This window comes from Barbus barbus, assembly GCF_936440315.1.
Source record: "Barbus barbus genome assembly, chromosome: 26".
Lineage (NCBI taxonomy): Eukaryota > Metazoa > Chordata > Actinopteri > Cypriniformes > Cyprinidae > Barbus > Barbus barbus.
This window is the reverse complement of record NC_136754.1, coordinates 16,801,206-16,829,119: the sequence shown is the minus strand read 5'-3', so window position 1 is coordinate 16,829,119 and position 27,914 is coordinate 16,801,206. Positions and strand designations below refer to the sequence as shown.

Here is a 27,914-nt window from a genome sequence, read left to right as displayed (position 1 = left end):
CAACCACTTTTGGTTAGCTTCAGTTAACGGGGGTTTCCACGACACACCATGCAAGCAAATAGATTACAACAATTAGACTCAAATAGCACATTACATAAGTAACACAACACATTTTGTTTTTTACTATCGATTCATTTAGCACTACAAACTGTAAAAAAAAAAAAAAAAAACCAAAAACATTAAATTATAGTTTTCCCTCTCATGAACATGCAAATCATGTCGGTTTGGGATAAGTAACCTGGATGGAAAAAAGGGTACCATGATGCAAAGAGTTTAGATCATTTTATTGTTTTGAACAAATGAGTGATGTTAAACACTGAGCAAATATACTGATCAAAAAAGTCTCTCCTCTAGTTTTAAATTGCAAATTATATTTGCAATACCCTAACCAAGTGTTGAGCTCTTAGATGGCCTTTGCATATCCCTGGAATATCTGACATGGTTTTAAGAAAACATATGCTGTACTTTTGAAACCAAGTGAAGCTAGCGGAAGCCTTTTCCAAACTTTTTACATCAAAGGCACATTGGTAGGACGAAGGTAGCAGAGCACACAGTGTTTGCAAGTCGGCACCAAATTTGTTTCACCCCCTTCACAAGACGTTTGTCTTCAAAATAATGACAAGGCATTTAAAATAATAATGAATGGAGAAAAAAAGAGATCAATAATGTAAAACTGAAAACATTGAATGAATAATAGGACCACAATCTATAAATCTATGTCTATAGATGCCTGTGAACAGCAACACAAATGATTGGGTCTTTCATTCAAAATGCTTTGTTTTCCTCCCAAATTAATTACATTCACACTTAAAGAAAATATGAAGACTTAGAAAGGTTTTACATGGATTGCAAGAACTATGTACAGACAAGCAGGATAACGCGCATATTTGACACATTTATAGCACGATGCGTCCATATGTGAAAAAAATGACCATATGGCAGATGCCAAGAGGTGTCTCCTTCTGTACCACCTAAACAAAAGTCTGAATGCCATACATTCACTAAGGCTCTTTAAATAAGAAAGTCATTGTTGAATGGTTTCAGTAAGGCAAACAATATCTAAAGGAATGGTAACAAGTATATTTCCAGCATATTAACATTTTCCTGCTTTCTTGTCCTCACAGTATGGAGATGAAAGGTAGCACCCTCTGTGGCCATTCGCTGCGTTTTCTTCTAGCACATGAATACTTTCTCTTTTTCGACATTTATCCATATTTTTCTTTTTACAATTATCTAGGCAAACAAATTTGTTTAAAATATTGGTTTATGTAACATCTAAAAATAGATTGCTTTTCTCTCATATGAAAATCACGTACATTAAATAAATCGAGAAAGAAATGTTAAGTGAGAAATGACAATGGAATGTCGGGATCTACTGCAATTAGCACACGTACGTGAGAGCCGCTGTGGGAAAAAATGTATTTATATATGCCTCATGTACATCACAAATAAGGGGACAAATGTATGATGCGAACAGAAAAGCCTCAAACGTATCTGCACATCTTAGTGGATAACCTTCTGCTAAAAAAAAAAAATGGTCAAATAAATAGATGCATACATGATAAGAAACTTTTATAATTTATTCTGTGTCACATAAAGCTTTTTGTAACTGCCAAAAAATTCTCGACTTGCTTTTAAACATATCTGTACTGCTCAATGCTTGCTCAGACCCTCCTATTCACACATTGTGCAAGAACTGGGCCAGTGAAATCCCTGCAAGCCATTATATACAACCCTTGTTTGCAAATTCTTGTTGGTAGCAGCACATTACAAACAGGACGCCACTTCAGCTCCTTCTTGTGGAAAACTGAACTCGGAACAACTTCTGTTGGCTTGTTCTTTACACCTGTAAGATGAACCTAGTACAGAGTGACGAGGAGAGTTGCTTGGATCTCCTTTGACTCACAGTGGGAACATTGAAAACTCCTCCAAACCCTGTTCACTCAGTCTAGGCAAATATATGGCAGGATGTTCAATTTACTCTCATCGCCGTGAGGATCCAACGATATACACTCTGTCCAATCAAACCAGGCTCCCTTGCTGTCATAACAACCATTCACGCCTGGCCAGTGTTCGTTGTGTATTCTGAGAAGGTCCTCGTTCGTTACGTCCCGAGTCACCCCGGGTAGTTCCGTCGGGGAGCTGCTCGGTACTAAAGCGTGCGTTTTCCAGGGCTCTTTGACATCGTGTTCCTCTCGCTTCAAATATTCAGTCATAAAAAAGTGCGCCCCGTGGGTCTGTGCTCCAGAGGATGTGAGAACGTTGCTCTGAAGGTTAAGGTACGATTGAATGATTTCATTTCTGGACAGCTCTTTCCAGTTCGTCTGTTGAAAGGGGTTGGGAACTGACGTAGGTGTCTTTTGCTGCGGCATCTCAGTCCTCACCAAAGGCTCTGCAATCGGCGGGCCTTGGCACTCTACGTCTTGGTGGGATTCTTTCGGAGTGAGGGGCTTAATCTGTCCGGTCACTGGGTCGAATGTCAACCTACGCTCTTTTAACCGCACAGGTTTGGTCCTGTCCTCCGAGGACTGCCCCTGAAGATTTACTGTGTAGTCTCTGGGTCTGTATTTCTTCCGCTTTTTGCCTTCCGAGTTGGAGGTCGCTCCCTCCTGATCACCCTTGGTCTCCACGCCCTCTAAGCTGTGTGTGGCGAGCGGGGATTTGGAAAGCGGCTCCAGTGTTGCAGTGCTGTGTGGGGGCTGGGAGAGTCTATCTGTCGATCTGTGCAAGTGCATGGAGCCTTCCAGCCCTACAGATGACAGACCGTCGCTGATGCACACCTGGGCCGGCGATGTTAAAGGCTGCAGCGTGGGCAAAGGAGAGGGCACTTGGGCTGAATTCTGAGCCGGGCTCAAGAGAGTCCCTTTTGGTGCATATGTTGAAGACCTCTTGGCCATCGTTTCATGCGTTACGCTGCGCGGACTCGAGGAGTACCGAGGGCTTTTGGGCTGATGCTGCCCACCTCCGTCCATTCTTGCGTGCTGCTGTAACACTGACGTTTTGAGTAAGGAGGACGTGCTAGGTAGTTTGGTAAGCCCCGGAGAGCTCGGATGAGGCTTCACAGCGTTGACAGGGATTTTGTTGTGCCTGTCGTTCTCAAGGTGTTCCATGCGGATTTTGTCAGACGGTACATCATCTTTATCCGGGAGTGGCTCGGGGCTCCCCCTAATTCCATTTGATGGTGGGGAAGAGGAATACATTGGCTCGTAAAGGGACGTCTTTGTCATTTTGGCCGGAAGATGCGGACTATCCCTTTGCTCCCCCCGCCGTTTTCGGCTGCTGGATTTCTCCGCCTTTGGGGAGTATGTGTTATGGATGTCATTTCTGGTTTTGAGCTCGGGAGCGACCTTGCTCGGAGGGGGAACCGCTGGAGGCGTGTCTGTCCGGCAGGGGTGAGCACCGCCATTGGCAGAACCCGGGACATTTGGCACTCCTCTCACTGGAGTGTCACTTTGGCCGGGCTCGATCAGCTTCTGCCAGTTCCGCAGAAGTTTCTTGGCACGTTTGGCAAGGTCCTCATCCTTTGTTTTCTTCCTCACATCATTAATCAGCTTTCCCAAGCGGGTTTCCTGCATTGAATAGGAATAAACAGAGAAAAGTCTCAAAATTGCTTATTACATAAAACCTTTTTTTTTTGTCAAACTAATACCATGAAGTGTTATTGAAGAGTAATGAGAGAAAAGATATTATCTGGTTGATAAGTCTAACATTTCCAGGTCCAAATGCTATATCAGATCCCAAGAGCAAACCACAGTACTAATACATAATCCTGGTGTCATTTATACTACCGAAAAATCATTATTCTAACCTGACTCCATAACAAAACAGTGATTTGTCTTTTCTGAATCGTTAAAATATTGTTGTCTGTGAAATTGTGAGCCCTATAAAATAGTGTACTGTACACCACAAGTTTTTGAAAGCTTAGCTTAATAGGACAGTATTCACGCTTGAAATATTGCAGCGACTTGGACCAGGAAAGAGTATTTGATACGTAATATCTTAAGCAGATTGATATTATATAATTGATAAGTGTATATCTTTTCCAACCTCAAGTGCTTCTTTGGTGATGGGGTATTTCTCCAAATTGGTGATAACATCAAGAACTGCAACCATGTTACAGATCTGTTAAGGAAGACAGACAATTTAACATACAAGCCTGATGTGACATACAATGAAATGTTGTGTAAAATAATAAGTACAGAGGAATGCTGGAATCATGTTTTAAAGGCAGGAAGTCTTCAAACTTACGATTGGAATACACTACATAACTTTCGACAGAATTTCTCTCCAATCTTAAACTGTCTGCTGTCTGGAAAAGTCAATGCTAGTTGCAGAAAGTCAGTCCGCCTCCAGATTTTGACAGATTTCACAAAATCAGTTTATGATTAGTGCAGCCTCAATTTTTAGCATCAGACTATAATTCCATCCAGTCAGAGGATATCAAGCGATAGATATTTTGAGAAGATTTTAGAACACATTTTAATGTCACGCATCTCCTCGCAATGAGGTGCATATTTCTACATGAATTTTGAAATGACCCACAGTTGTTCAGACTGCATTTACAACATATGGTTCAAGTGACCCAATTCCAATTGTTCCTCCCATGTGGCACAGATCAGATATGACCCATGAACACGTAAGCAGGAAAAAGGCACAGAGATTCCAATATTCTCAGATCAGTTTCAGGCCTCATTCATATGTGGAAATAAATCTGAATCATTAGGTAAATATGAATCGGACACATGCATTTACATCTGCCATGTAAGTGGACAGATCGGATATTCCCCGTCAATGAGAGTCATGCATTATTGAAAAAGCGATGGTAGCGAATTATTTCAACTCAGGTAAAGGCTTTTCCAGGTCACTACACCGCGTTGCCAAGTCTGTGGTTTTCCTGCTAAACCGGGCTACTTTTAAGGGGTGGTCACAATGCACTTTTCGTTCCATTGACATCATACAAATGTGAATGTGCCAGACCTGTGTTGTGCCTATTTTCGACTCCTTGCCAAATTATTACCCCCCTCGTTGAAATCGCTACCTAATTGCCTAATCCTAACCCCACCCCTAATCCTAACCCCTCCCCCACACCTAACCCTAAACCTACCAATACTAGGGGGGTAATAATCTGGCGGGGGTCAGAATTCGGCACTACACTGGAAACGCAAGCTCGTACGAAAAATTTTGCATTTCACTGCGTTCCAATGTTCAAATTTGCTGAACTCTGAACTGCGAATTCGCATCATGTGAAACCGTGTGACCAACAGCAGATTGATTCGTCACAGCATGGCCTCATAACTGAATTAAAAGAAAACGGCAATGCTGCAGTAAAGCGCAGTAGATTATATTTTTACATTTTACATTATTATGTGTGTTGAATTTAAGTTTTTAAAAAGAAGCAACACGAACAAGCTACAAAACAAGCCAAGTTTTTAAAATGAAGGTACACGACCATTGCAGTGAACGAAGAAATTTTGCATGTTCAAAATCTAGCATGACCACGGATTTACACTGTTGCCGCAGGTTAAAGTAATCTCTCCCCCCGCTATTTCAGCTGCGGAAAAACATGATTGGGCTAGGTTTAAATAGCAACTGGACTGGTTTTGTTTCACAGACCTGGCAACCCGTCAGTATGTCTACCCTGGGTTGTTTGGGTCACTTTATAAAAAAAAAAAAAAAAAAAAAAAAAAAGTAAACTGGTCATCAAAAAAATCAAATACAGTCAACAAATTGATAGAACTGCAGTGGAAATGCAGCCTTAGAGTAGTTTACTCAATTTAATCTTTAACGATAAGTAAATATATGATACCTAGGGTTTTAAAATCTGCAGCAATTTTGTAAAGAAGTGTAGTGTATTCCAGTCTTTAGCTATAAAGAATATTGCATGAAGTTGCTCAGTGTCTAATATAAAGAAATCAAAAACACACCGACACTTGGCACACAACCAAAATTATGTTTCCACACTCTTGTGTCAGACATAAAATATTGAAACATAACTGATGCACTACAGTTTATCGGTTACAATATGGTGTGTCAGACATCTCACCTCTCATTTACAGTGAATGTGGAAAAAGTCTGAACAACTTTTAATCTGTGGAAGCAGAAACCGTTCATGTATACTTCTATCAACAGACAACAGGTTTACCCTCTATTTACTCCAGGGCAGCATTCTGACACTCCTGACCTTAACCCACCAAGAGACTAGTAACACAATGCAATAAACGATATATGCCAAACAACACCCAAGAGAATACATATAGAATCAAAGTGTGTAGGAAATGCACTCAGAATCAAACATCTTTTAAGCCGACCGGTGTTTACTTACCATAAAATCTCCAGTGAAGGCAAACTCACTAAAACCCTAAAGTTGGGAACATTTATTATGATTGCAATTACACGGATTGTGTATTTCCTAAACCATTTAAACTGATTATTCCCCTCAAGCTCCTCATTTTTATGGCGAGTTGTTAGCCTAGTGAAACATTCAATGTGGCTGTCACATTTTCCAGTCAGCCAGCAGGTTAGCTCTAGTTAGGTCTGCGTGCCCAGTTAGCACAGCAACGGAGCCGGAACAGCTGTCAGATGTGTGCTCAGGTTAGTTCACCCACATTCACAAACACCCAGGACAGCCAAGACCACAAATACATGACTGTTTGAAGCCATTGACAGAGCTTTAATCTCTCTTGGTGATTCAGAATCACGCTAACTCGCTGCTCTCAGCATGAACTCAAATGCTAGCGCATTGCTAATGCCACTGTGTCAGCTAACCACATATACCGAGCTCATATTAGCCAAGATATGCCGTGTATAAGCAGGAAACAACAGACAATGTTCACTGGCGGCATTAGAGATACTATTAAACTTACAAAACGCGATAAACGAGCCGAGAATTCTTTAAATCTGCTCCAAAGCTCAATAGCTGATAGCTTGACATGAAGCAGCTAGCGGACAACAGGCTTCCCACAACATGCCATCTGTGTCTGATCGCAACATGCTCCTTACATCGAGGTGGCTGCTTTTATAAAAGCTCTTAAAGTATGCTAGTGTTTGAAAAGCAGGGTTATCTCGCGCCTGTCCGGTTGTTCTGTTAGCGTGGCGAGGGGTAAATGTGGCTCCCGTCAGTTAGCGGACGGCTAAAGTGAGCTCCACATCTGCTCTGCCACACACTCAGGCGCTCGATGCGGCGTTTAGCGGCGCGAAATAAGGCTCTAACTGTGCCGTGTCGGGGAAAGTCAGCTTTGGTCGGCAGGAGAGTGAGCGGGTTACTCACATTGCTCTGGCTATCGATGGCCTGCAGCAGCCGGTCTCTCATCTGCTGCGGGGTTGCGGAGGCCGTTGTCATTGCCTGCTCGGTGCGAATCGGCCGACGGGGGAAAAATCCTCCGGATTCAAGGGCTTAATGGACTGCAGGAACTCACAGACCTCTCGGGAGGATTGAGAAGTGGCGGAACCACATGTTTCTGATGTGATTGTTGGCTTGAGAAACGGTCTGTGTGTGTTCAGTTGGGAGATGAAGGTTCGACGGTTGTCGTGTCTCTCCGCCTCATTGCGTCGAGCGCTCTCACAGATCTCATGAACTCCGCTGGATCAAAACCTCAGGCCCGCTGCATTATGGGAGAGTGCGACGCCGCGTGACGCCATCACGCAGGTTCAAATCAATTCAGCCAGACAAACAATGATGCAGACGGTTGTTATTATTATTATTATTATGCTGCCTTCACGTGCTATCGGAATGATCGTAAATACGAGTTTCCTAATCGGAAAATGGACGTGAACGGCCTCTCAAGTCGTATTTACAGCTGGAAAATACCCGAGTTTCCGAGTTGGGCGGGTCATAAACTTTAAACATGGTGGAGGGGACAACCATTGCTGCTGTCAATGCTGTTCTCACAACAATTACATCCCTTTGTCTGGTCGCTAAAGGAGTGTATTTATAGGCTAGATATGAACGATCATGCGAAGCATATTGTATGTTTTATAAGCAGTGAAATCGTGATAATTCCAGAATTATCAGCAAACTGCATGTATTGAATGTGAATGTTTATATGATTGTCAACCAATGGGATGCTACATTTTATTCTTTCTGACATTAAAGCACTTGAATACGACAAGCTCGTAATCACGACTTCATAAGAGAGGAATTGGAAATTTCAGATAGCACGTGAAGGCATTAGAACATAACCAACACAGTAATTACTGTTTTTTTTAACGAATGTGTTGAAATTTGACAAATGACCATTTATTTTATGTATACGGAACTTTCCCTAATACTAGTACTACTAATAAACTTTTATTGTCGTATCCTATGGCTACTGAAAAAAAACTATCACTTACAGTTAGCAAATATATTTGCTTTTCTCTTTATGAATCTATTTTCTATAACACACAAATCTTTGCAATATTACTACACTATGTATTGAGTCTATAATTATAAAATAGTTAAGCACAGGCCTAACTTCTCTATCTGAATGTCTCCGAGCACAGCGGAAAATCATACAAATATGCTTTTTAACATTTTTATTCAATTCAATAAACAAATATTAATGCAAAGGTACAAAGACTTAAGCTTCCACACAGAAAAATACAGTAAGGACAATGGAATTTATGCTTGATAACATTTTGTTTTAAATAAGTAGCACACTTACAAAGCCCACAATGTTTTATATTCTTTCTTTTTTTTCTTTTTCTATTTTTCATAATAATAGGAACATCATTTCATTTTGTTTTAAAGGGTCAGATAAACCAAACCAAACCACAAAGCTGCAAAGCTATGTTCCTGAAAGCTAGGTTTGCATATTTGGTGAGTAGAGTTACATCGTGTTGCAAAGAATTGGATTAACGTCTGAACTTTGCAGTCAAATGTATGTGCAACATCTGAATTATCATACATTGAAAAAATAGAAATTAGCTGCCTTTGTATAGATATGAACCACCGAGACAGTTCACATTCATTAAATGCACATACTGTAGAGTATTTTAAAGTTTTGTCATGTATGCATTTCAGTTCCACTGGGTTGCATTATAAAGTTATCTCTTTAGCACTATAACAATGTGTTTTGTTTGTTTTTTGTACAGAAAGGAAAAAATAATACAAAACCACTTCATCAAAAATTATATTTCCAGTTGCAAAAGATTTAGTAATGCACTAGCAGAGTTCAGATATACTCGGAGCTTGATAACTGCGAAAAAGCCGGACATCACCGAGACTTGAGGGTATTTTAATATTCAGTACCATGCAGCAAAAGTTCACCCAATATAAAGCAGGTTTTCAGTGTTAAAGGCTGAAGACATATAGAGTCTCATGTAAATGGTTGGCCCTGGGAGAGATTATACATCAAAGTACATAACTGCTTAATTTTTAAATACAGTTGTCCTAAAAGACCAAAGAATATTCTTACCGTTGGTCAACAAAGACACTAGGTAGTCGCTGTGGCAAACTGACAATTGCACAAGAGCATCTTTCTATTGAAGACATAACAGTACCAAGCATAACTTCAATGTAAAAAAATACAAACAACAAACTTTGGCTTTTTTTCAATGGCTTGTCAATTATAGAGAAAAAAATGCATGTGTAGCATCCAAGCAAACTTTCTGAACTATTATTTTTCTGGCCCTATGGACTGGGCATTTTGGCAAATTAATGATATTGAAATTAATTTATTTTAAAATTCTATGATTTAGGCCTCATCTTTAAAAAAAAAAATAAAAAAAAAAGTTTTGAATAGGTTAAAGGTGGTTAAAAATCTATTGGCACACTTAAAAATAAACATTTGCACAATTAAAAACCTATTCTTGTTTGGGACAAAAATAAACTATTTTAAATTTAAAGTGTATTCACTGGTGCGAATGACAGAATACTCAGCCTATTTAATATTTCTGTTCATATCAAAGCTATTAAAGAGGATATCTTCAGATTTCAGATCAAAATAATTTTTACTTTTTTTTTTTTTTTTAAATCATTGCTTTTAAATTGTATCCTGCAAAATAAAGATCTCTTATTTTCTGCATTATTAGGACACTTGTGAAAATATTTTTGAATGCAAAGAAAACTGGCCAAGTCAGATATTTGGAAATCTAGGAACCGATTGGATAAAGCAATCACCGCAAAGAAATCACAAAACTACAACACACTGCAGCAAACAGACTTTGAGCATGTGAAGACAACTTTTACAGTACTTAAACATCAAATTCCCAATGCACACGCACACAAAACACAAAATAAAAGAATATCATCCAGAAACGAATAGTTCTACTGCAAATACTACAAAACAAAGACATAAGAGGATATTATTTCACAAAGCTTCAACAAGGTTCAGTGTATAGAGGCTGAAAAGCAAAACTGCATGTACATTTGCAGCACGGATTCTTTTATGATTTGGCTAGAAGTGTGAGCACACTTGATAATGAACACAGATCTGTGTGTTTAAACCATGAGTTTGAGGAAAGTTTGAGGAAACCCCTGAACGGAGGGACAGTATAGCGTCCACTTCAAGCATTTTAAAATGTAAAAACATACAGTTCCATATTGTTCATTTAATGTTTCATAGTTTTTTTTTTTTTTTTTTTTTACATACTCCTGATATTTTATGATCTACTTATATATAGAAATATAGAAATGTATAAGTGTAGCATTTATATACATGTAGACTGTGCATACATTAGATACTGAATAAGTTATGGGTTACAATGATTTGTCTTGTCTGCATGCTCTCCTTTCAGGAACAGAAATGTTCTGGATTGGTTCAGTTCATGGTAACGATACACTATGATCCACAGATGAAGCTTTATAAAAGGTAAAATGGTCTACTATGGTGAGCTGAGATGCAGAAAGGTAACCTGCCTTCTTAAATGCATTTCATTAATATCGGGGAACTTTCATACTTTTCCTAACACTACATAAAAAAGTTTTTTTTGTTGTTGTTTTTTGCGTTGACCAAGTATAAAATCATAAATAGACAACTACTTTTTTCCACTTCAAAAATACTTGTCTTAGATTAGAAGGCAAAGTCGGCCAAACAGAGGGGGAAATAGACCCAGTGCACTTAACAGTCACTCAGAGGGGTGAAAAAAAAAAAAAAATGGATTAGGTATCGATTAAAGTGCCAAGTAAATGTAGGAAGTGATTTCATGTAGTAAGTTCACAAATGCAGAACACATATATAGAGATGTAAAATAAAATATCAAAGAGATAAAAGTGCACAGTTTATCAATAACCAATACTTGTGATGGTCAGACATGCAAAATAAAAACAAAAAAAACACAGCTCACAGCTCAATAGCTATGAGTTTCTGTACAACGCAGCCTCTTGCAAATGAAATGGAGATAAAGCAGAGGGCAACTATTAAACACGTGGAAAGGTACACAAACATCACAATAACAAAAATAATGCTAGTTTCAGTAATATGTTTGGTCCTACATAAAAGTGATGAAATACATTCTGGTTTCAGAAACGCTGTTCTTTTCAATGAGGCAGTCAAGTAAAAGAATATAACAGTAACTGATTACCTGACACATCCTTCCCGTCAATTATTTTACATTTTGAACACATGAAGCATGATCCTCATGAAAACAGTTGTCAGAGACAAAGCACATGTAGGTCATGCTTTTTTTATACAGGAAATGTACACGGTGCAATCAAATCCCTTACAAGAAGAATCCCTTTTGGAGAATCGAAAAGGTTATCATGCAATAACTGCTTGCTTTTTTTCCTTTTTGCTGACAACAGACAAAGCAATCCATGTAACAAGCAAAATTCAGCTGCACAGACTCAGAACCCACAGATGCTGTAAAAGCCGTACGTCTGTTTGAGCCTTTTCTTTAGTATTTTTGCGATCTAGTATGTTTGATTATGCTTTGCATAGATATTAATCCAAATCTGATTATCCCCTTGTACGTAGAGAAATTTTACATAAAATTTCTTAAAATATTTTTTTTTCTCTATATATATATTCAGCATTTCAATCATTTAAACATTAAGATCGTATTAATGTTTTCAAATTGTAAACAAAATTCTCACACTTACAAAAGTGGTAAGAGTATAAAAGTCTGAGAAATATGAGAAAAAGATGAAAGTGACAGGATTTAAAAAGAGTAGTAAACCTCCCCGTTTGGGCATATATGATATCACAAAGCCACCTGTAGACGAATGAGAACTGTGTGCCACGACAACCTTGTGAGTTACAGCAACTTTTACAGTACCAGAAAACACCTTCAGCTACGGAGAACAAAACGGACAAAAACTGCATCTTCAGTGTAAGGCAGAATCTGGTTATCACAGTGAATAGTTCTGATACATATATGCAAACGATCATCATGGCCACAAACTGTCTTGATGTTTCTTTCAGAGTAAACCGAGGAACTAACAAGTAAAGTTTGTAGCATCATTTTGACTGTACTGGTTACCATGGCTGAGATTATAGACCATACTGTAGCACTACATACTGTACATATAATATACAAGTCTGTTGATTTAAAACACCATATTACTGGCATGAAAAGCTTTCCTAATGCATAACAAAGTGCAAGGCAGTTGTTTACTAGCTACTGCCTTTTACATTGTTTGTGTGCATATTCTGCACATTTAAAGGGATAGTTCACCCAAAAATGAAAAGTTCTGTCATAATTTATTTACTCTCATATCGTTCCAAACCTGTATGAGTTTCTTTTTTTGTGGAACAATCTTTTTTCCAAAACAATGAAAGTCAATGGCGTCCAAAAACCGTTCTTAAATTTTTTTTTCCACAACAGGCTTGAAACAATGTGAGCAAATGATAATAGAATTTTCATTTTTGCATGAATAATTCCATTAAACGTGTAAACGTGTCTTTTGATATTATAATTTCCAGCTGCACACTTTTCAGCCAGATGAATTTGATCTTCTTGAGCCACATTATTAGCACTGTACCACTATCTGAGCACAACGTGACAAAACTAGACATCTATAAAACATTACAATCATATGTTCAGACTGCACTGAAGTACATTAGTGTTGACGTGTTGCAGGTGCATGAAAGCTGCCCTTAAAATGGGGAGGATTAACACTCCTTTTTAACCATTAATGTTCTTACAAGCAAGAAATATTTGTATAGGAAAATAAATTAAAAACGGATCATAAACAATGTTTTGGTGGCATATGCATGTATAAAAGTGCATAACTAAATATTCGTTTTTAAAGAAAAAGGAAAGTAACAGGCGTGTATGGCAGGCATAAGGAGGAGGAAATGAAATGGAAGAACACATGTTTGAACGTTGAGGGATCTTATGTAGTGTCACATTCTCTCTATAGAGCTAAAGGGACCACAATTGCTGAGGTGCGAGTGTATTTTCCTAAGAAACGATGGGCTGCTTGCTCAAAAGGTTGATTCGTTAGATGTGGCAGCACTGTTTTCCCATTTTTCCCCTAGCATGCTGTGGCAGCATTCTCAGCAATCTCTTCCCAGAGGATGGGCTTTGAGAAACAAGTGTCCCCCAGACATGCTGCTTCCCTCCCATTTAAACACACCAATCTCAAAAAAGGACAAATGAACATGGTATACCTAAAGATTACAGCCTGTCCATCCGGAAAGCATCTTCTGTTGCAGGGTCAGCCAGAACCATGTCTGGATCGTTGAGCATGTGCAGGCCGTCCAGCGTCAGCGGATCGATTTTCAGCTCATCCAGAGGGAATTGGGAATCTGCGTCAAAGCTCACGTCACCTGTCAGAGAGTTGAACATCTCTTTGTATAGGCTCAGGGGAGATTCTCCTGCAACTACAAGATGGGTAATATAATGTGCTAAACTTTTAGAGGGATCTCTTTGATGCCTGGCTTCACAGCAGCATCGTCAGCACACGTGTAGCAAAGGTACATGCAATATTATGCAATATGTAACCGGGCAAGTGCAATACCTGTGAGAATGATGTTGGGGATGTTCCCATGGCTGCTGTAGCCTAGCTGCTGCGCGTCCTGCAGGCTGCCGTGGCTCCCAGTGAGATTTAGCATTGCAGCTTGAGAGTAATTTAGAGTGGATCCCTCAGTGTACAGACTGTTTGAGCTGATGGGATTCTCAATCATGTTAAACTGCTCCAGCTAAAGAATCAAGACAAATTCAATGACTGTAAAGTAAAGGTTGACGGAAACAATCAATGGAAGACTTTTTTTTCCATCAAGTTAAAAATGAACATACTGTTCCTGTCAAAAAATTCCACAAAAATATTAAGCAGCATGACGTTGACAATATAATAATAATAAACATTTCTTGAGTAGCAAATCAGCATATTAAAATGATTTCTGAAGGATCATATGACACTAAAGACTGGAGTAATCACCAGTTTTGCCATCACAGGAATAAAATCACAATTTACAAGATTTTAGAAATTTAGAACCTTTTAAATTGTAATAATATTTCACAATCATACTGTTTTTTCCCGTAAAAAAAAAAACAAACAAAAAAAATTATATAATATATAATATAAGTGCAGCCTTTCTGAGCATAAAAAAACACTTTCAGAACATTAAAAAAATCGTACCCACCCCAGCTTTTTGAATGGTAGTGTATACATACACACCTTACCACGTATACCTTTAATACACATTTATCTTACCAGAACCTGTTTGGCTTATTGGCCTAAGTTTAAATATTGCAAGAAGCCCTTTGGGATCAAGACTGACTTTGAAGACTGGTATTGCAATCCATAACCTTTTCTATTTGTCAGCAGCAATGGTTCTTTGAATATATTTATTTATATTCTGTTTTTTTTTTTAATCATGTACATCATTAGGGTGGATTCAGGGTGGATTCAGATCTATGTCCCTGTACGACCCTTTTGTGTTGTAAGCATGTGCTTTTCCCACTGTGCCACTATTGACACACTTCGCCTGTCATCTCAAAGCTTTCAGCTGCCCTCTAGTGGCTTGTATATGTAAGGAGCAAGGAATTAATTTTTTATAGACAGGTTCATTCTTCTTATGAACAGATAGAAATGCACTAAAATTTTATATTTATGTGACCAGAGGCTTGAAACCTTCCAGATGGGCTAAAGCAGTTAAGGTACAATTCTAGTCATTTATACCACAGGCATAATGAGCTCACCTGCTGAGACAAAGCACTGGTCTGCCGAGGGGACAGCTGCTGGTCATAAAAGGCATCACCAAAGACACTTCCAAAAATGGATGAGTGCTAAAACAAGAACACATTACAAATAACCATCCACAAAGATGCTCAAGATAATCACTACAAATCACTCACAAAGGCCCTAGAACAACATATTTAGCCAGGCCAGGATCTAAATCCACTAAAAATTCTGCAATGATGACAACATTAATTCTGCATCACCATGTTTGACATGAAGACATTTTGGCTCATTTCAAACACAAACATTTGTTGCAAGTGCGCTCTACAGAAATATAACACCTTGTTAAAGCAACAGATGAACAAAAACCTAAGTCTAAATATCTATAAAAATAAAAATCACACAAAATGGCTTTTAGAGACCAAGAGGAAGGAGTTGCACACCATTATTCCCACTCTAAAACGTTGGATTCTAATAGAATCCTTACAAAGCAAAAATCTGTGATTTTTGTTAAAAGAAAATGTGCCACACACAGACTGCGGCATCTATTGCAGCAGTCAGTGAACTCTGCCCAAAGGCAGGGGCATCTAAACCGGTTCCTGGAGGGCCACTGTCCTGTAAAATTTATCTCCAAACCTAATGAAACATATCTGAATCAGCTAATCAATGTTTTCAGACAGCCAAGTATGTTGGACACTGACCCTCCATGAACAGGATTGCACACTCCTGGCTAAAGGCAAAATATGACAAAAAAAAATAAGACTATATAATTCTGTCTGATAATATCAACTAGGATATCTAACCTTTTTCAGGTCCATTATTGGATAAAGACAGCAGAGATCCTCTGATACATACTGTATAAATTATTGTAATTTTATAATTTCCTTATCTGTGTAGATTTCTTGAGTTAATACCAACATCTGGTCAAAATTTCATGTGACTTGCTGCACTGGAAAAGTGTTTAATAAAAAATGTGTTCAAGTGTTGAATACTTATTTCCCCCACTGTACATACATACATGCACATACATTCCTGCTCAAAAATAATTAGGAAATACTTTTTTTCCCAGAGTGAAGCCCTCATTATTTTTGTGAACGTTTCTTGGCCTTGGCACCTGAACTGGCTGGTAGATCGTATTGAATATTTGTTTTTTTCTACACAGAAGTCTAATTTTGAAATAGGACTCCTCAAATCTGTAATTATTTCATGGTTCAAAGCATTTACAGTACAATAACTAAACACTAAAGACAATAATTTGTGTCATACTGACGTTGCCATCAATCTTGCTCAAAATGCACATGATACGGTGAAAGGATGCATAACAGCAATGGCACTTTGAGTATGGCGTACATTAAAATTGGCCTGTATCGCTACTCAGCATGATACACAGAACGAGTAAGTGGTGCTCAGACACACAGCAAAGCAGCCAGGATCAGAGAGACTGGGAGACACGACTGGACTTGGACACACAGAGCGGCTAAAGGGACAGGCTCCAGATCGACTCCAAACAAAACAAACTACAGGAGGAAGCAGCGGCTGCTGGATTCGCCCTTACTTGAGGCGAGCCCCCTGGAGAGAAGCCTTGATTGGAGACCGGAGAGGTTGGAGACTGATTGGCCGAAGACCCCACCCTACAGCGGTACTGCTGGAGGGAAGCAGCCTATATGGGACAACACCAAGTTAGACCAGCAGAGCCCCTGTAGGGGACCTCTGACTCAGGGTATGTGGCCCGTGGCTCTTAGCAATTTCTCTTGTCATGTAAACTCTGCAGCCAGGACATTTTTACTAGGACATTTTATTAGGACCTTGTTATTATAAGACCACTGATTCTTTAGAAATGGAAATACAGTCCCATCTATAAGTATTGGAACAGTAAAGACAAAATTGCTCTGTTGGCTGTGGAGTCAAGACATTTGCAAATATGATTAAAAGATGAATATGAGACAAAACCACAGAATGTCACGTTTTATTATTAGCCGTTTCAACACATACATGTTTTACCAAATAAAAAGAACAGCACTTTTAGAGTTCATCCCACTCATTGATGTGAGCATAAGTATAGGGACAGTTGAACATAAGGCAGATATAAAAGATTAAAAGCTATTATTTAGTTGCAGATCCCTTGCACACAATCCCAGCAGTGAGTCTGTGACCCATAGACATCACCAGACTCTTGGTCTCATCCTTTCAAATACTTTTCCCAGCCTTTAATGCAGCCAATTCCAATTGTTGTTTGTTTTGGGGAGTTTCTGCATTTACTCTCCTCATCAGCTGGTGAAATTCATGTTCAATCAGATTTAAATCTGGAGATTGTCTTGGGCAATCTAAGACTTTCCATTTCTTTGCCCTTATAAATTCCTTGCCCTTATAAATTCCTACTGGCAGGGTGTTTTGGGTCATTGTCCTGATGCAATATGAAGCACTTCCCAATGAATCTGGTGGCATTTTCTTTAAATATTGGTAGGCAAGATGGTTTTGTACCCTTCCAAATTCATTCTGCTACAGTCATCATACATTAAGTCATCAGTAAAGTTGAGAGGGCCTGTTCCAGAGGCAGCCATGCATGCCATGACACCACCTCCACCATGTTTACAGATGAGGCTGTATGCATTTGCAGTTACCTTTTTTTCTTCACATTTTTGCTTTCCCATCACTTAGATAAAGGTTCATCTTTGTCTCATCGGTCCATAAACACAGTTCCAAAACTCTTCTGAATCATCTTTGTGCTATTTGCAAACTCTAATCTTGCCTTTCTATATTTGGTGCTGGTCAGAGGTTTGCATCTTGCTGTGTAGCATCTGTAATTCTGTGTCAAAGTCTCCTGAGGACAGTAGATTGTCAGAGCATCACCTCAGCTTTCTGGAAGTTGTCGGTGATTTTTCAGACACGTGTTTTAGGATTCATTTTCACAGCTTTTATGATTTGTCTTTCATCAACTACTGTTGTTTTCTCAGCCGATCAGGTAGTTGTTTGTTGCTGGTGTCGCTGATGGTTTCCAAAATCCATGCCCTTTGTTTTTGCTATAGCTCTAATTGACTTCCTCTTGTCTTTTAGCATCGAAATTGCTTGCTTTTCTCTCAGAGTCAGCTCCCTCATCTTCATCCTGGTTTGTGTGTGTCATCATCGAATGCAAGATTCAGAATAGGGAAGTAATGGATATAACTGATACGACACATTCCCTGCTTTTAATATTAGAATTAATGCAACAGGACATAGCTGATCACTTAGAAAGACCCGTGAGGCAACTGTTCCAATACTTATGCTCACATCAGATAGAGGCATGAAACTCTAAAAGTGCTGAACTACTTAGCTGGTAAAACATCTATGTGTTGAATCACCCAATAATAAAATGTGACAAACTGTAGTTTTGTTGTCATATTCATCTTTTAATCATATTTGTATATGTCTTGACTCCACAGCCAACAGAGCAATTTTGTCTTTACTGTTCCAATACTTTTGGAGGGCACTGTATAATATTTTTTCATCTTTACTTGGTAGTATGATATTCAGATTTCTTCATTCTGTCAAGACTGTGGAGGTGTTAAAAACAATTCTTACCATTTTCAATGTTGAAACCAGTTGTGCTACTTTATATTTTTGTGGAAACCATGATAGATTTTTTCTGAATTCTTTAATAAACAAAGGTCAAAGGAACTTGATTTGGAAAGAAATCTTTTGGAACATTATAAATCCTTCAGTCACTTTTGTTCAATTTAATGCGTTCTTGCTGAATAAATTAATTTCTCATTACTTTCCCCAAACTTCTGAATGGTAGTGGTATTTTTATTTTCTGTTTTTTTTTTTTTAATTGCTGAAGATGGACCAGAAAGTTTTAAAGTCAAATCTCACAACTGTGACTTTATATATCGCATATTTCTTCTATCACATACAATTTATCCATCATCAAAAAAGTCACTGTGAGAAAAAAGTAAAACATTGTGAGATTGCCACTTCATCTTACAATTACCTTTTTCAAATTTCAATAATGTTGTGATAATAAATGTGATAATGTTGTGTCACAATGATTTTTTAATTACTTTACTCTGAGATGGAAATGGGCTTCCATAAAACAGTGGAAGAAAGTCAGCCAACAAGTACATGGCAAACATTTGAACTCCAATAATTTAAATACTAGTGAGAAAAACAGAAGGTGCAGAGAGAAAGGGAGCTACCTTAAAAAAAGCTCAAATTTTGATTTAGCTTCTTCTCCCCACTACATTATCATTATTGCTATTTTCTGCATTTGTGTATAACGAGTAGGTATGCCCACATATTTGACTGGTACAGTATTTGTTATCATTTTAAATTAAATTAAACCATTTAGAGCCCGGTATGATCTGACTGACAGACCGTACATGGAGGTAAATGTTAAGATGTGATCTTACCGTGTTAATATCAATGCCCACAGAGGTTTGCGTCTGGCTGCCAGAGACAGGTGGCAGCTGGGTGTTCTGCTGGAGCTGAGGAAGCCCACCGACCCCCTGTGTCTGTGTGGACGGCTGACTGAAGAACGCATACTGAGCCAACTGCTGCTCCAGCGTCATGGCATCTATCGCCACCACCTATTCAACACAGATCCAGATTGAGAAGCACTATTAGCATCTGAGTGATTATCCTGATTATCCTGATGTTCCTTCTGTAAGACCAGCTCAACACTTGAAGGAATGAAAGCAGTGTTACCTGTGCGAGAGAGAGCGTAGGAGAGAGGGTGGGCGACAGCTGCTGAAGACTCGGGTGCTGCTGGGAGTCTGTGTTGAGGATCAGGGGAACTACATTCTCATGGCGGCGCTGAACGCTAACTGTCGCTGTGGGCTGGGCTGATGTAACACATGATGAGAGTAATGACAGACTTTAAACATAAACATCCTTTAGACATACATGATAATGTTGACATTCACACTCATTTACAATTTAAGAGAAAGAACATTATGTTATTAAATGATTTTGTCAGCAGCTCTTCAACACAAACCTGACCTAAACAGCATCTCTGTGTGCTTCGGTCCATATTGCACGTCAAATAAAATCAACCATAAAAAATATACAACCTACTAACAACAGAATTCAGTACAGAGTTAGTTACCATCCAGCTAGTAGTTAGTAGTGTCTAGTGTAGATTGTTCTTTCCAATTTATGTAAGAACTTATGAATGGCTGGGGCAACCCTTCCCAGATGTTGAATAAATAGCTGCTAATGATTTTTCAATGAGTGTGAAAATCCATTTAGATAAGATGATATAAAATTTGATGAAATGTTAGAAGCCAGCAGACAAGAGTTATTAGATTGTTTTAACCAGAGAGAGAATAAAGTGGCATCTAATACATATATAATACAATATTTGGGCTTATGTTGCCCACAAATGTCCAAAGTTAGCCTTCATAATCAGAGTGTTATTACAGTAACAGTGCAGGCTATCTTTACACACAAATACATATCCTAAAACAGTGGTTCTCAAACAGAGGGACGGGGCCTCAGCAAATTTCAAAGGGGGCCTCAAGATAACTTAAATTTAATTAACACAAAAGCATTAAATTAAGCTAAAGCAACAAGATATTTGAGATAAATCAAGATTAATTCACTCCTCAATAAGTGTATTTTTTCTTTGAAGAAACAGAATTTCCACAGTCTAGAAAAACCTGGATACATGAGGTAGCTTAATTTTAAAATTGTGATTTCTATATAACATGTAAAGTAATAAAATATTAAAACACTGTGGCCTTTTTATTTTATACAACATACATTTTTCGAGTTATGCCAAGCATTACATATTTTACTGTGCAGAAAAGTAATATTCATTTTTAAAACAAGCTTTCTCCAGAAAATTACAAACATTTTATCTTAAAGGTAGCGAATTAATGCTATTGTTAACTCGAGCTTTTATCAACTTCATCCCGAGCCAAAGTCAAATCTTTCTTATGTAAAAAAGGCTTTGAAACTGTTATCCATGCTTTTATCTTGTCATGGCTTTATGGGTTGCCCGTCTCTTCCATTTCCCATCTTCAAATGGTCCAAAATGTGGCTGCTCGTTTGCTTATGGGCAATAAACGGAATAATATTACGCCCATCTTACACGGTTTGCATAGGCTACCAGTTCAATACCCCATTGATTTTTCTAAATTTGCTATTTGTTTATAAAGACCTTAACAATTTAGCCCCCAAATACCTCTCAAACATAATCTTTACATAATCCCATTGCCGATACAACTTTATTTTAAGGTGTCCTTGTTACACGTTAAATGTACTTACTATTATAATAACAATAAATTATGCATAATTACATGAAAGTAACCCTAAGACAAACCCTAATCCTAAACCTAACCATGTCGTAAAAACATTTAGTTAATTAATATTACAGAGTTCAAACTGATGCTAAAAACTAATTTTTTTATTCTGCTTTTAACTTATTTTAACTGTTCATGTGTTATGTACAGCACTTTGGTCTACGTTGTTTTAAATGTGTTACAGAAATACATATGAGCTCGAAAGTAGAAAAGCCATGTAAATTCATAGGTTAGAAAAAGTTGTTTTCAGAAAGTCCCTGAAAAACATTCAGCTTTTAAAATTTCTGGAATTCTGAATCATATAAATTATAATTATTTTAAATTAAAATTATAATTATTTTAGTTAGTTTTCAAAGCTTGTCATTACAGCAGATGTACCAGTGGAAACCTATTAACCTACATGGGGGCCTTGGAGTCAAAAGGACTGAGACCCACTGCCCTAATGCATATGCTTGTGAGAATCACCTTGGCTGACAGACGTGAGGCCCATGTGAGTATTGGCCAGGTTGCCAGTGCTGTTGGAGGCACTGAGAGAGGACGAGGAGTCATCAGGGTCCAGGGGTGTGGGGAGAGGAGGGGGAATCTGGATGTTGGTCAGGTCTGGCAGAGAGCCGCCCGTGTTGTGTGCCATTGGGATTAGAGATGCTGTCATTTCCTGATCTGGAGATGGAAATATGCTGGGGAAATGACATGAGGGACGTTAGAAGGAACTGGGATAAATAGATATGTCAACAGAAAGAGGCCATTGTACCGATTATGTTGTGATAAAACATGGCTGTTATAAAAGAGTAGATATGACTAGATGGCTGTTGGGTTAGGATAATAAATTGGTAATTGTTTGCTCAAACGACCTTGACTCTGTAATCTCCAAATGATAAGTGCTGCATGGTCCTTCCATTCACCTACTTTACACTACTTTACACTATCAGTGTCAGTAAGAAAATCCAATGAATCCACACTTACTTGATTCCAGGTATTTTGTTTGCCTTGGGCCTTGGTGAAATAGTCTGTGAAAAAACGATAAATACTTCATTGATAAAATATTCCACGAAATTCATATGAAAGAAATCTGTTTCTAAATGTACCTTTTTGTGATCCCATATCTGCTTTTGACCTTCTTTGTCCATGTCACTTTCAGGTTCCCCTGTTCCTGGCATAGTGAGAAGAAGAACTAGTACATAGAGAGGGATGAAATCATGCACTGAAACAAGTGTAGGAAGAATCTGACAGTTCACTGCAACATTTAACCTTATTGATTAGAGCATTTAATAGATCATAAAGCAATAAAATTTTAAATAGAATAAACATTTTATTAACCTTGTTTTGGCTGCAAATCTTGAGACCCTCCTGCAAAAGCATCTTGTGGGTTTGGGTTCAAAGTGCTCTGATGCAGGGCAGAGTCTGAGTTAGTCCTACAAAACAAGCACAAAGGAATTAAAAGAATCACATAAGACAAAGGTCTCCCCTAACTAAAATTAAAAGTATGAATTGTACCACAAAAGCATATTTTAGATAATTACTGACTTTAAATATTCAAACTACAACTTTTTAAGATATCTTAGAAAACGTTATGTAAACGTTGGCTATGAAGAATAATTACTGACATGCAATTTCAACAGCTACTACTCCTGCACATATGCACAGTCTACAAACTCTCACCTCCTCCAGCTGGTATCAGGTGGGGGTGACAGATACACAGAGGCATACGGACAGCTATCAATGTGAGATTCAACATTAAGGACTTAATAATGTCAGAATAATTTTGAAACATATATGCTTTCGTAGGACACACAGACAAAAACATCTGTCTGCATTCAGGAGTAGACTCATCAAGGATATTTGACGACCATGTTTGTCCACAGAGAGAGGTCTGCGGTGTGGTGACATGATGCGATTCCTGTCCCGGTACACCCTGTCCACCAGCCCATGGTGACGAGTTGTTCTGCTTGTGTCCAATCCCGAATTCTGAAAAGGAGTCTGATGAAAACCAACAAACTTGAAGTCAGTACACAACTTACATTCCACATATGCATTCTTAATTTCACCTGTCAAAGTGCTCTTCACCTGAAAGGGAAGGTCAATGGAGGTGTTTCCAATCTGATTGACATTTGGCAAAGAACCGCCATAGTACTGTCCCCGGTTCTGACCGAGCTGTAAATACTGAGTCTTCTGTAATTGTAACTGCAAGAAAGAAAACAACCAAAAACTGTGAGACAATATACAAGTAAAATTACCCAAAGGGGCTTCTGATTATAAATCACCATTGTGTCATTATGTAAGGACACAAGAAGAAGAAATCTTGTAACGATAACTATATCAGCATCCACACCAAAGCATGATAACATTGTTTATTACAAGTGTGTGCGCAATTATGCCAGCTTAATCTTTAAATGCTCAATTTAATGATTTAGAGCATTTAAAGCGTAAGCTGGCATAATTGTGCACACTTATAATAAATAGAATGTTATCATGCTTTAATAAAGTAATATGGTTTCTTCTTATTAGCGGTCAATCTTGTTCAACAGCTGGGAAAAAAAATGTGATTCCAAAAAATATGTTCCTCTGTGTCGTTATCGTTATAGCTGTCACATGGACTTCACTAATTTCATAGAATTAGAACTAGGGATGCAACGCTACCATTTTTTCAGAACCGATCCAATCCTGAAAATTCTGAGTATCTGCGGATACCGATCCAATCCGATACCAGCGCAGTTTTTTTTTAATCGATGTACAATTTCTATACTTCTGTGTGTCTGTGTGTGTTACTCTTTTGTGTGTTAAACACAATCTACTACATATAGATAACATCATTTTAATTAAAAATAACAAATGAAAAAATATATAATCATAATATATAATAAAAAATACTACTATAAACTTGGTTTATAATACAGCAAAATATACTCTAGAAAAATCATGGGTGCACAATAATTTTCTAAAACCTAGTGAAACATTTTTATTTACAATTAAAAGTGAATAAGTGTAGGACTAAATCTGGTGAAATTATACACATTGCTCTTTAAATTGTTGTAAAATACATTCATGAAAAAACAAGCAAATACATTTATATATAAATATATAGGCTACTATAAAATTAAAAGACATTTATTTTAAATCTATAGCACAGTAATGAAGGCAGCAACATATGATAGATAGGACAGAATAAGAAAGACTGTTAATAATCTTTCATTGAGATTCAAGATTTTTTATTTGTCACATACACAATTATACCAACAGTATAACCAGCAGTGAAATGTAGCAAAATTATTATAATATGTAAGGCTCCAATATAGAGCAGCAGAAAGCGCTTATGCGCATCTCGTGCGCAGAATGATGCAGAAAATGACCGTATCGGAGCCGATACCGATCCGGAGTATCGGATCGATGCATCCCTAATTAGAACTAGTATTATTAAAACTTTGTTGTTATCGTCCTTGGTATGAACGGGAAGGAATAGGTGTAAACCCCAAATCCCAAACAAGCTGCTCAGTATATTTTAGCTACTTTTTATTACAGCTCTCTCTCCAGTTACATTACAAGATAAGTGGCTATATAATCAGTAACAATTGAAGAAAATAACCACAAATCACAGTAGTTGGAATTTGGATTTAACAACCTGATGCCTTATATAATAAAGATGCATTAATAAACCCTACTAGGCAGGAATGTGTTATGAATATGCCACAGATTTAAAAAAACAAAATAATGTTAAAAACGGAAGATTTAAACAATGTGGGGGGGGGGGGGGGGGGGGGGGGAATGTTAATGGAGAGTTATAACTAAGAAATGCAATTCACTGAAAAATGCATGTATTAATGTATCAAATACTTTTGTCCAATGGGACTTAAAAATGAGGAACACAGCATAATGATTGATACCAAGATCCAACATCGTAAAAGAACACACTGAAAAAATTAAACAGAAAACAAAAGAAAATTGTGAGCTCTGAAATGGGCAGTATTTAGCCTGGATCTTGATTGGGATGTTAGTAGAGCACTGCCTGTATAATCACGAACCTGTCATCATAGTTTGCCGGAGTCCTTATTTTGGGCATAAATGCACTGAGCAATAATGCTGAACTGAGCAAACACGTTGCGTATGGCTTAATTATTCACTGAGTGCTTGTAACATTCAGATTTAAGCCTAGGGGAACGAATGACTAAAATGCTAAAATGCACTGGATAAGGCCTTGATTGCAGTCAGATATAATGGCGAGAGACTGTACTGTGGCTGTCAAACACACATGCTCGGTCCATTCACACTCCTCCACTGCAGCTGGGAGCACGGCAACTTTTATAAGGCCTCGTCGTGACCGTCTGTTTAATATCAAATATCTCAAAGGCGTCCATTGGAAGGCGACCTATAAATCAACGCTAAAGATAAAGGCGCACTGGAGAGGGGCGTTTGTTATTGTTTACGTCCAGACAGGCGGGTTCAGTGCGTGTCGTATCAACACAAATCCTGCCCCGCAGCTCTGCTGATCAACGCTGTCAGAAGAGAGAAAACAGTCACACTTACACGCGCCGCGCGAGTAATGCTCAGGTCTTTCATCACCTCCTCGAACGCAGCTGTCTCTTCCGCTTGCTTCTGTGTGTGTAACGCGATCTTTTCGCTGAATTTTCGCGGATTATTCGAGGTCGCCATGTTTCGCTCCTCTTGGGCTCCGCTTCAATGAGACGCTGATGCGTGCGCGCGTCTGTGCGCGTGGGTGTAGTGAACACGCACATCTGGGGCGCGCGCGAGGATTATGAGCTCGAATGAAGATTAGAAATGAGAAGGAATTAGCGATTCTGATTCTTTCGATTCAACAATATGGAAAATTAGGAAATTAATATTAGAGGAAAATACAGTTGTTGCTCTTTCTGTAGTGAAATAATGGGGTTTATTTTACCAAATAACAAATCAATCAAAATGTTGTAAAGGCGTGACTTTTACAATGCTTCAGTCTTCACTATAGAAAATATAAAATAACAAATAAAAAAATGTAAAAGTCGAGTTTTTATTAACAAAGCAGTTACTGTTCGTTGTTTTTATTTATTTATTATCATATTTCAATTTATTTCTTTATAGATTAATTTATAAGTGTTTTGGTTCGCTAAAAGCCGTCTTATATGATCATATAAATTCATATTTAAAGCACTGGTCGCTATATAGGCTATTGTTCATTCGGAAAAAAAGAGCCGGTTCATTTGAGTCGTTTGTTCGGGATTCAGAGCAGACAGGCTGCGTAGTTTATTCAATCCATTTTTTTTAATTGTTAACAAGCATCTGTCACTACTGAAGCCACATGTTCAGAACTCTTCACACATTCTTTATGCGGCCAAACTGAATCATTTTTCATTACTTTTAAATGCATTCAATGACCACATTTCTAAAAACTGATAAAAGCACATTCGAATCAGAACGATACATTTCTGCAGGAATGATATTGAAATATAAAATCTTAGCAGAATATTTACTATGAAATTGAATAATAATTATTCCAAACACAGTAACTGCAATTTCAACTGAAAGCCAAGCCGGATCTTTTTTTCTCTCTCTGTGATCTTTTTATAAACAAATGGGATGGATGGATTTAGAATGTTTTTTTTTCCTTTGGAAACATCAGGAAAACTAGGAGAACTAGAAACCTCACAGTACTGTAGTAGGCTACATCCATCCATCCATCTATTCCTAGCGCTTGTCCTATAGGGTCATGGGGAGGCCGGAGCCTGAGTCACAGGCAGGAAAACACCCTGGACATCACAGGGATGACAATCACACAAACATTCATATTCACACTCACTCACAGTCTGTAATTCAACTGTCCTGTACATCTTTGGATTGTGGGAGAGACCCAGAGGAAACCAATGTCAACATGAATAGAACAAACACGCAGAAAGGCCTACTGGTGCAGGTGGGACTCCAGTACTTTTTTTTTTTTTTTTAATTATTGCTTCAGGAATGTTAGGGTTTTTTCAGATTTTTATTATTATTATTATTCCCAGGTAAACTGGGAAAACTGTTGATGGGTTTTTTGTTTTTTGTAATTGTTGCTTTAGTAATCTTGCTTTTCTCATTCATTATTTTCTTATTCAGATAGTAAAATTAAATGATGCTCTTATCCTATAATGAAAAATCTTTCACACTTCAGAGATAAAAGTTCAGGTATTGCTTCCTGTTGTTAGTGTTTTTTTAGATCAGTGTGTAATGAATGGCAATGTATGTTTTCTGAATGAGAATTGTTGCAAGTGTTATGGTGGAATGAGATTATTTTGAGGCATATGAATTGTTTTCGTCAATAAGACTATGTTGGTCACACTGCGTAGCTAGCACCATTTTTGGGTGAACTAAAAGTAAGAAAGAGACACACCGTAACTCTAAACTTCCAGGTGTATTTCTATCATATCCCATAACCTTATCAGAGAAACTGCAAAGCAGTTACATCAAAATATACACAAAACAATGAATTTAAAGGCTTTATAGAGGATTGTGAGGATATTCCCCTAGAATTTGGTCTTCTGTTTTGTGTGTGTGGGGGGGTGGGGGGTTTAATGTATTTATTAATGTTCAGTGTAGGTTATCATTTATTAATGCATTCAGTTAATGCA

The 27,914-nt window shown here is 38.0% G+C and overlaps 2 protein-coding genes across 7 annotated transcripts; both read right to left on the bottom strand.

The window, feature by feature from the left end:
* Window positions 1-270: 270 nt before the first annotated feature.
* LOC306846303 (mediator of RNA polymerase II transcription subunit 26) lies at window positions 271-7,586 on the bottom strand. Its single transcript, XM_079379580.1, has 3 exons — window positions 7,268-7,586; window positions 4,048-4,122; window positions 271-3,569 (listed from the first exon to the last, which is right to left on the bottom strand). The coding sequence occupies exons 1-3, from the start codon at window positions 7,337-7,339 to the stop codon at window positions 1,944-1,946; spliced, it is 1,773 nt and encodes a 590-aa protein (XP_079235706.1). The 5' UTR covers window positions 7,340-7,586; the 3' UTR covers window positions 271-1,943.
* Window positions 7,587-10,565: 2,979 nt separating this feature from the next.
* LOC306846301 (CREB-regulated transcription coactivator 1-like) lies at window positions 10,566-26,024 on the bottom strand. Of its 6 annotated transcripts, none has more exons than XM_079379570.1 (14): window positions 25,843-26,016; window positions 23,389-23,505; window positions 23,164-23,301; window positions 22,984-23,045; window positions 22,642-22,736; window positions 22,410-22,495; window positions 22,288-22,331; window positions 21,790-22,001; window positions 19,727-19,863; window positions 19,432-19,608; window positions 16,602-16,706; window positions 15,067-15,153; window positions 13,883-14,063; window positions 10,566-13,745 (listed from the first exon to the last, which is right to left on the bottom strand). In XM_079379570.1, exons 1-14 carry the CDS (start codon window positions 25,966-25,968, stop codon window positions 13,540-13,542), a joined length of 1,773 nt encoding a protein of 590 aa, XP_079235696.1. In that variant the 5' UTR covers window positions 25,969-26,016; the 3' UTR covers window positions 10,566-13,539. The 6 variants fall into 6 exon arrangements, with proteins under 6 accessions (XP_079235696.1, XP_079235698.1, XP_079235700.1 ...); XM_079379572.1 differs by having other exon boundaries at window positions 10,566-13,691; XM_079379571.1 differs by having other exon boundaries at window positions 10,567-13,745; window positions 22,410-22,474; window positions 25,843-25,991.
* Between the last annotated feature and the right edge of the window lie 1,890 nt (window positions 26,025-27,914).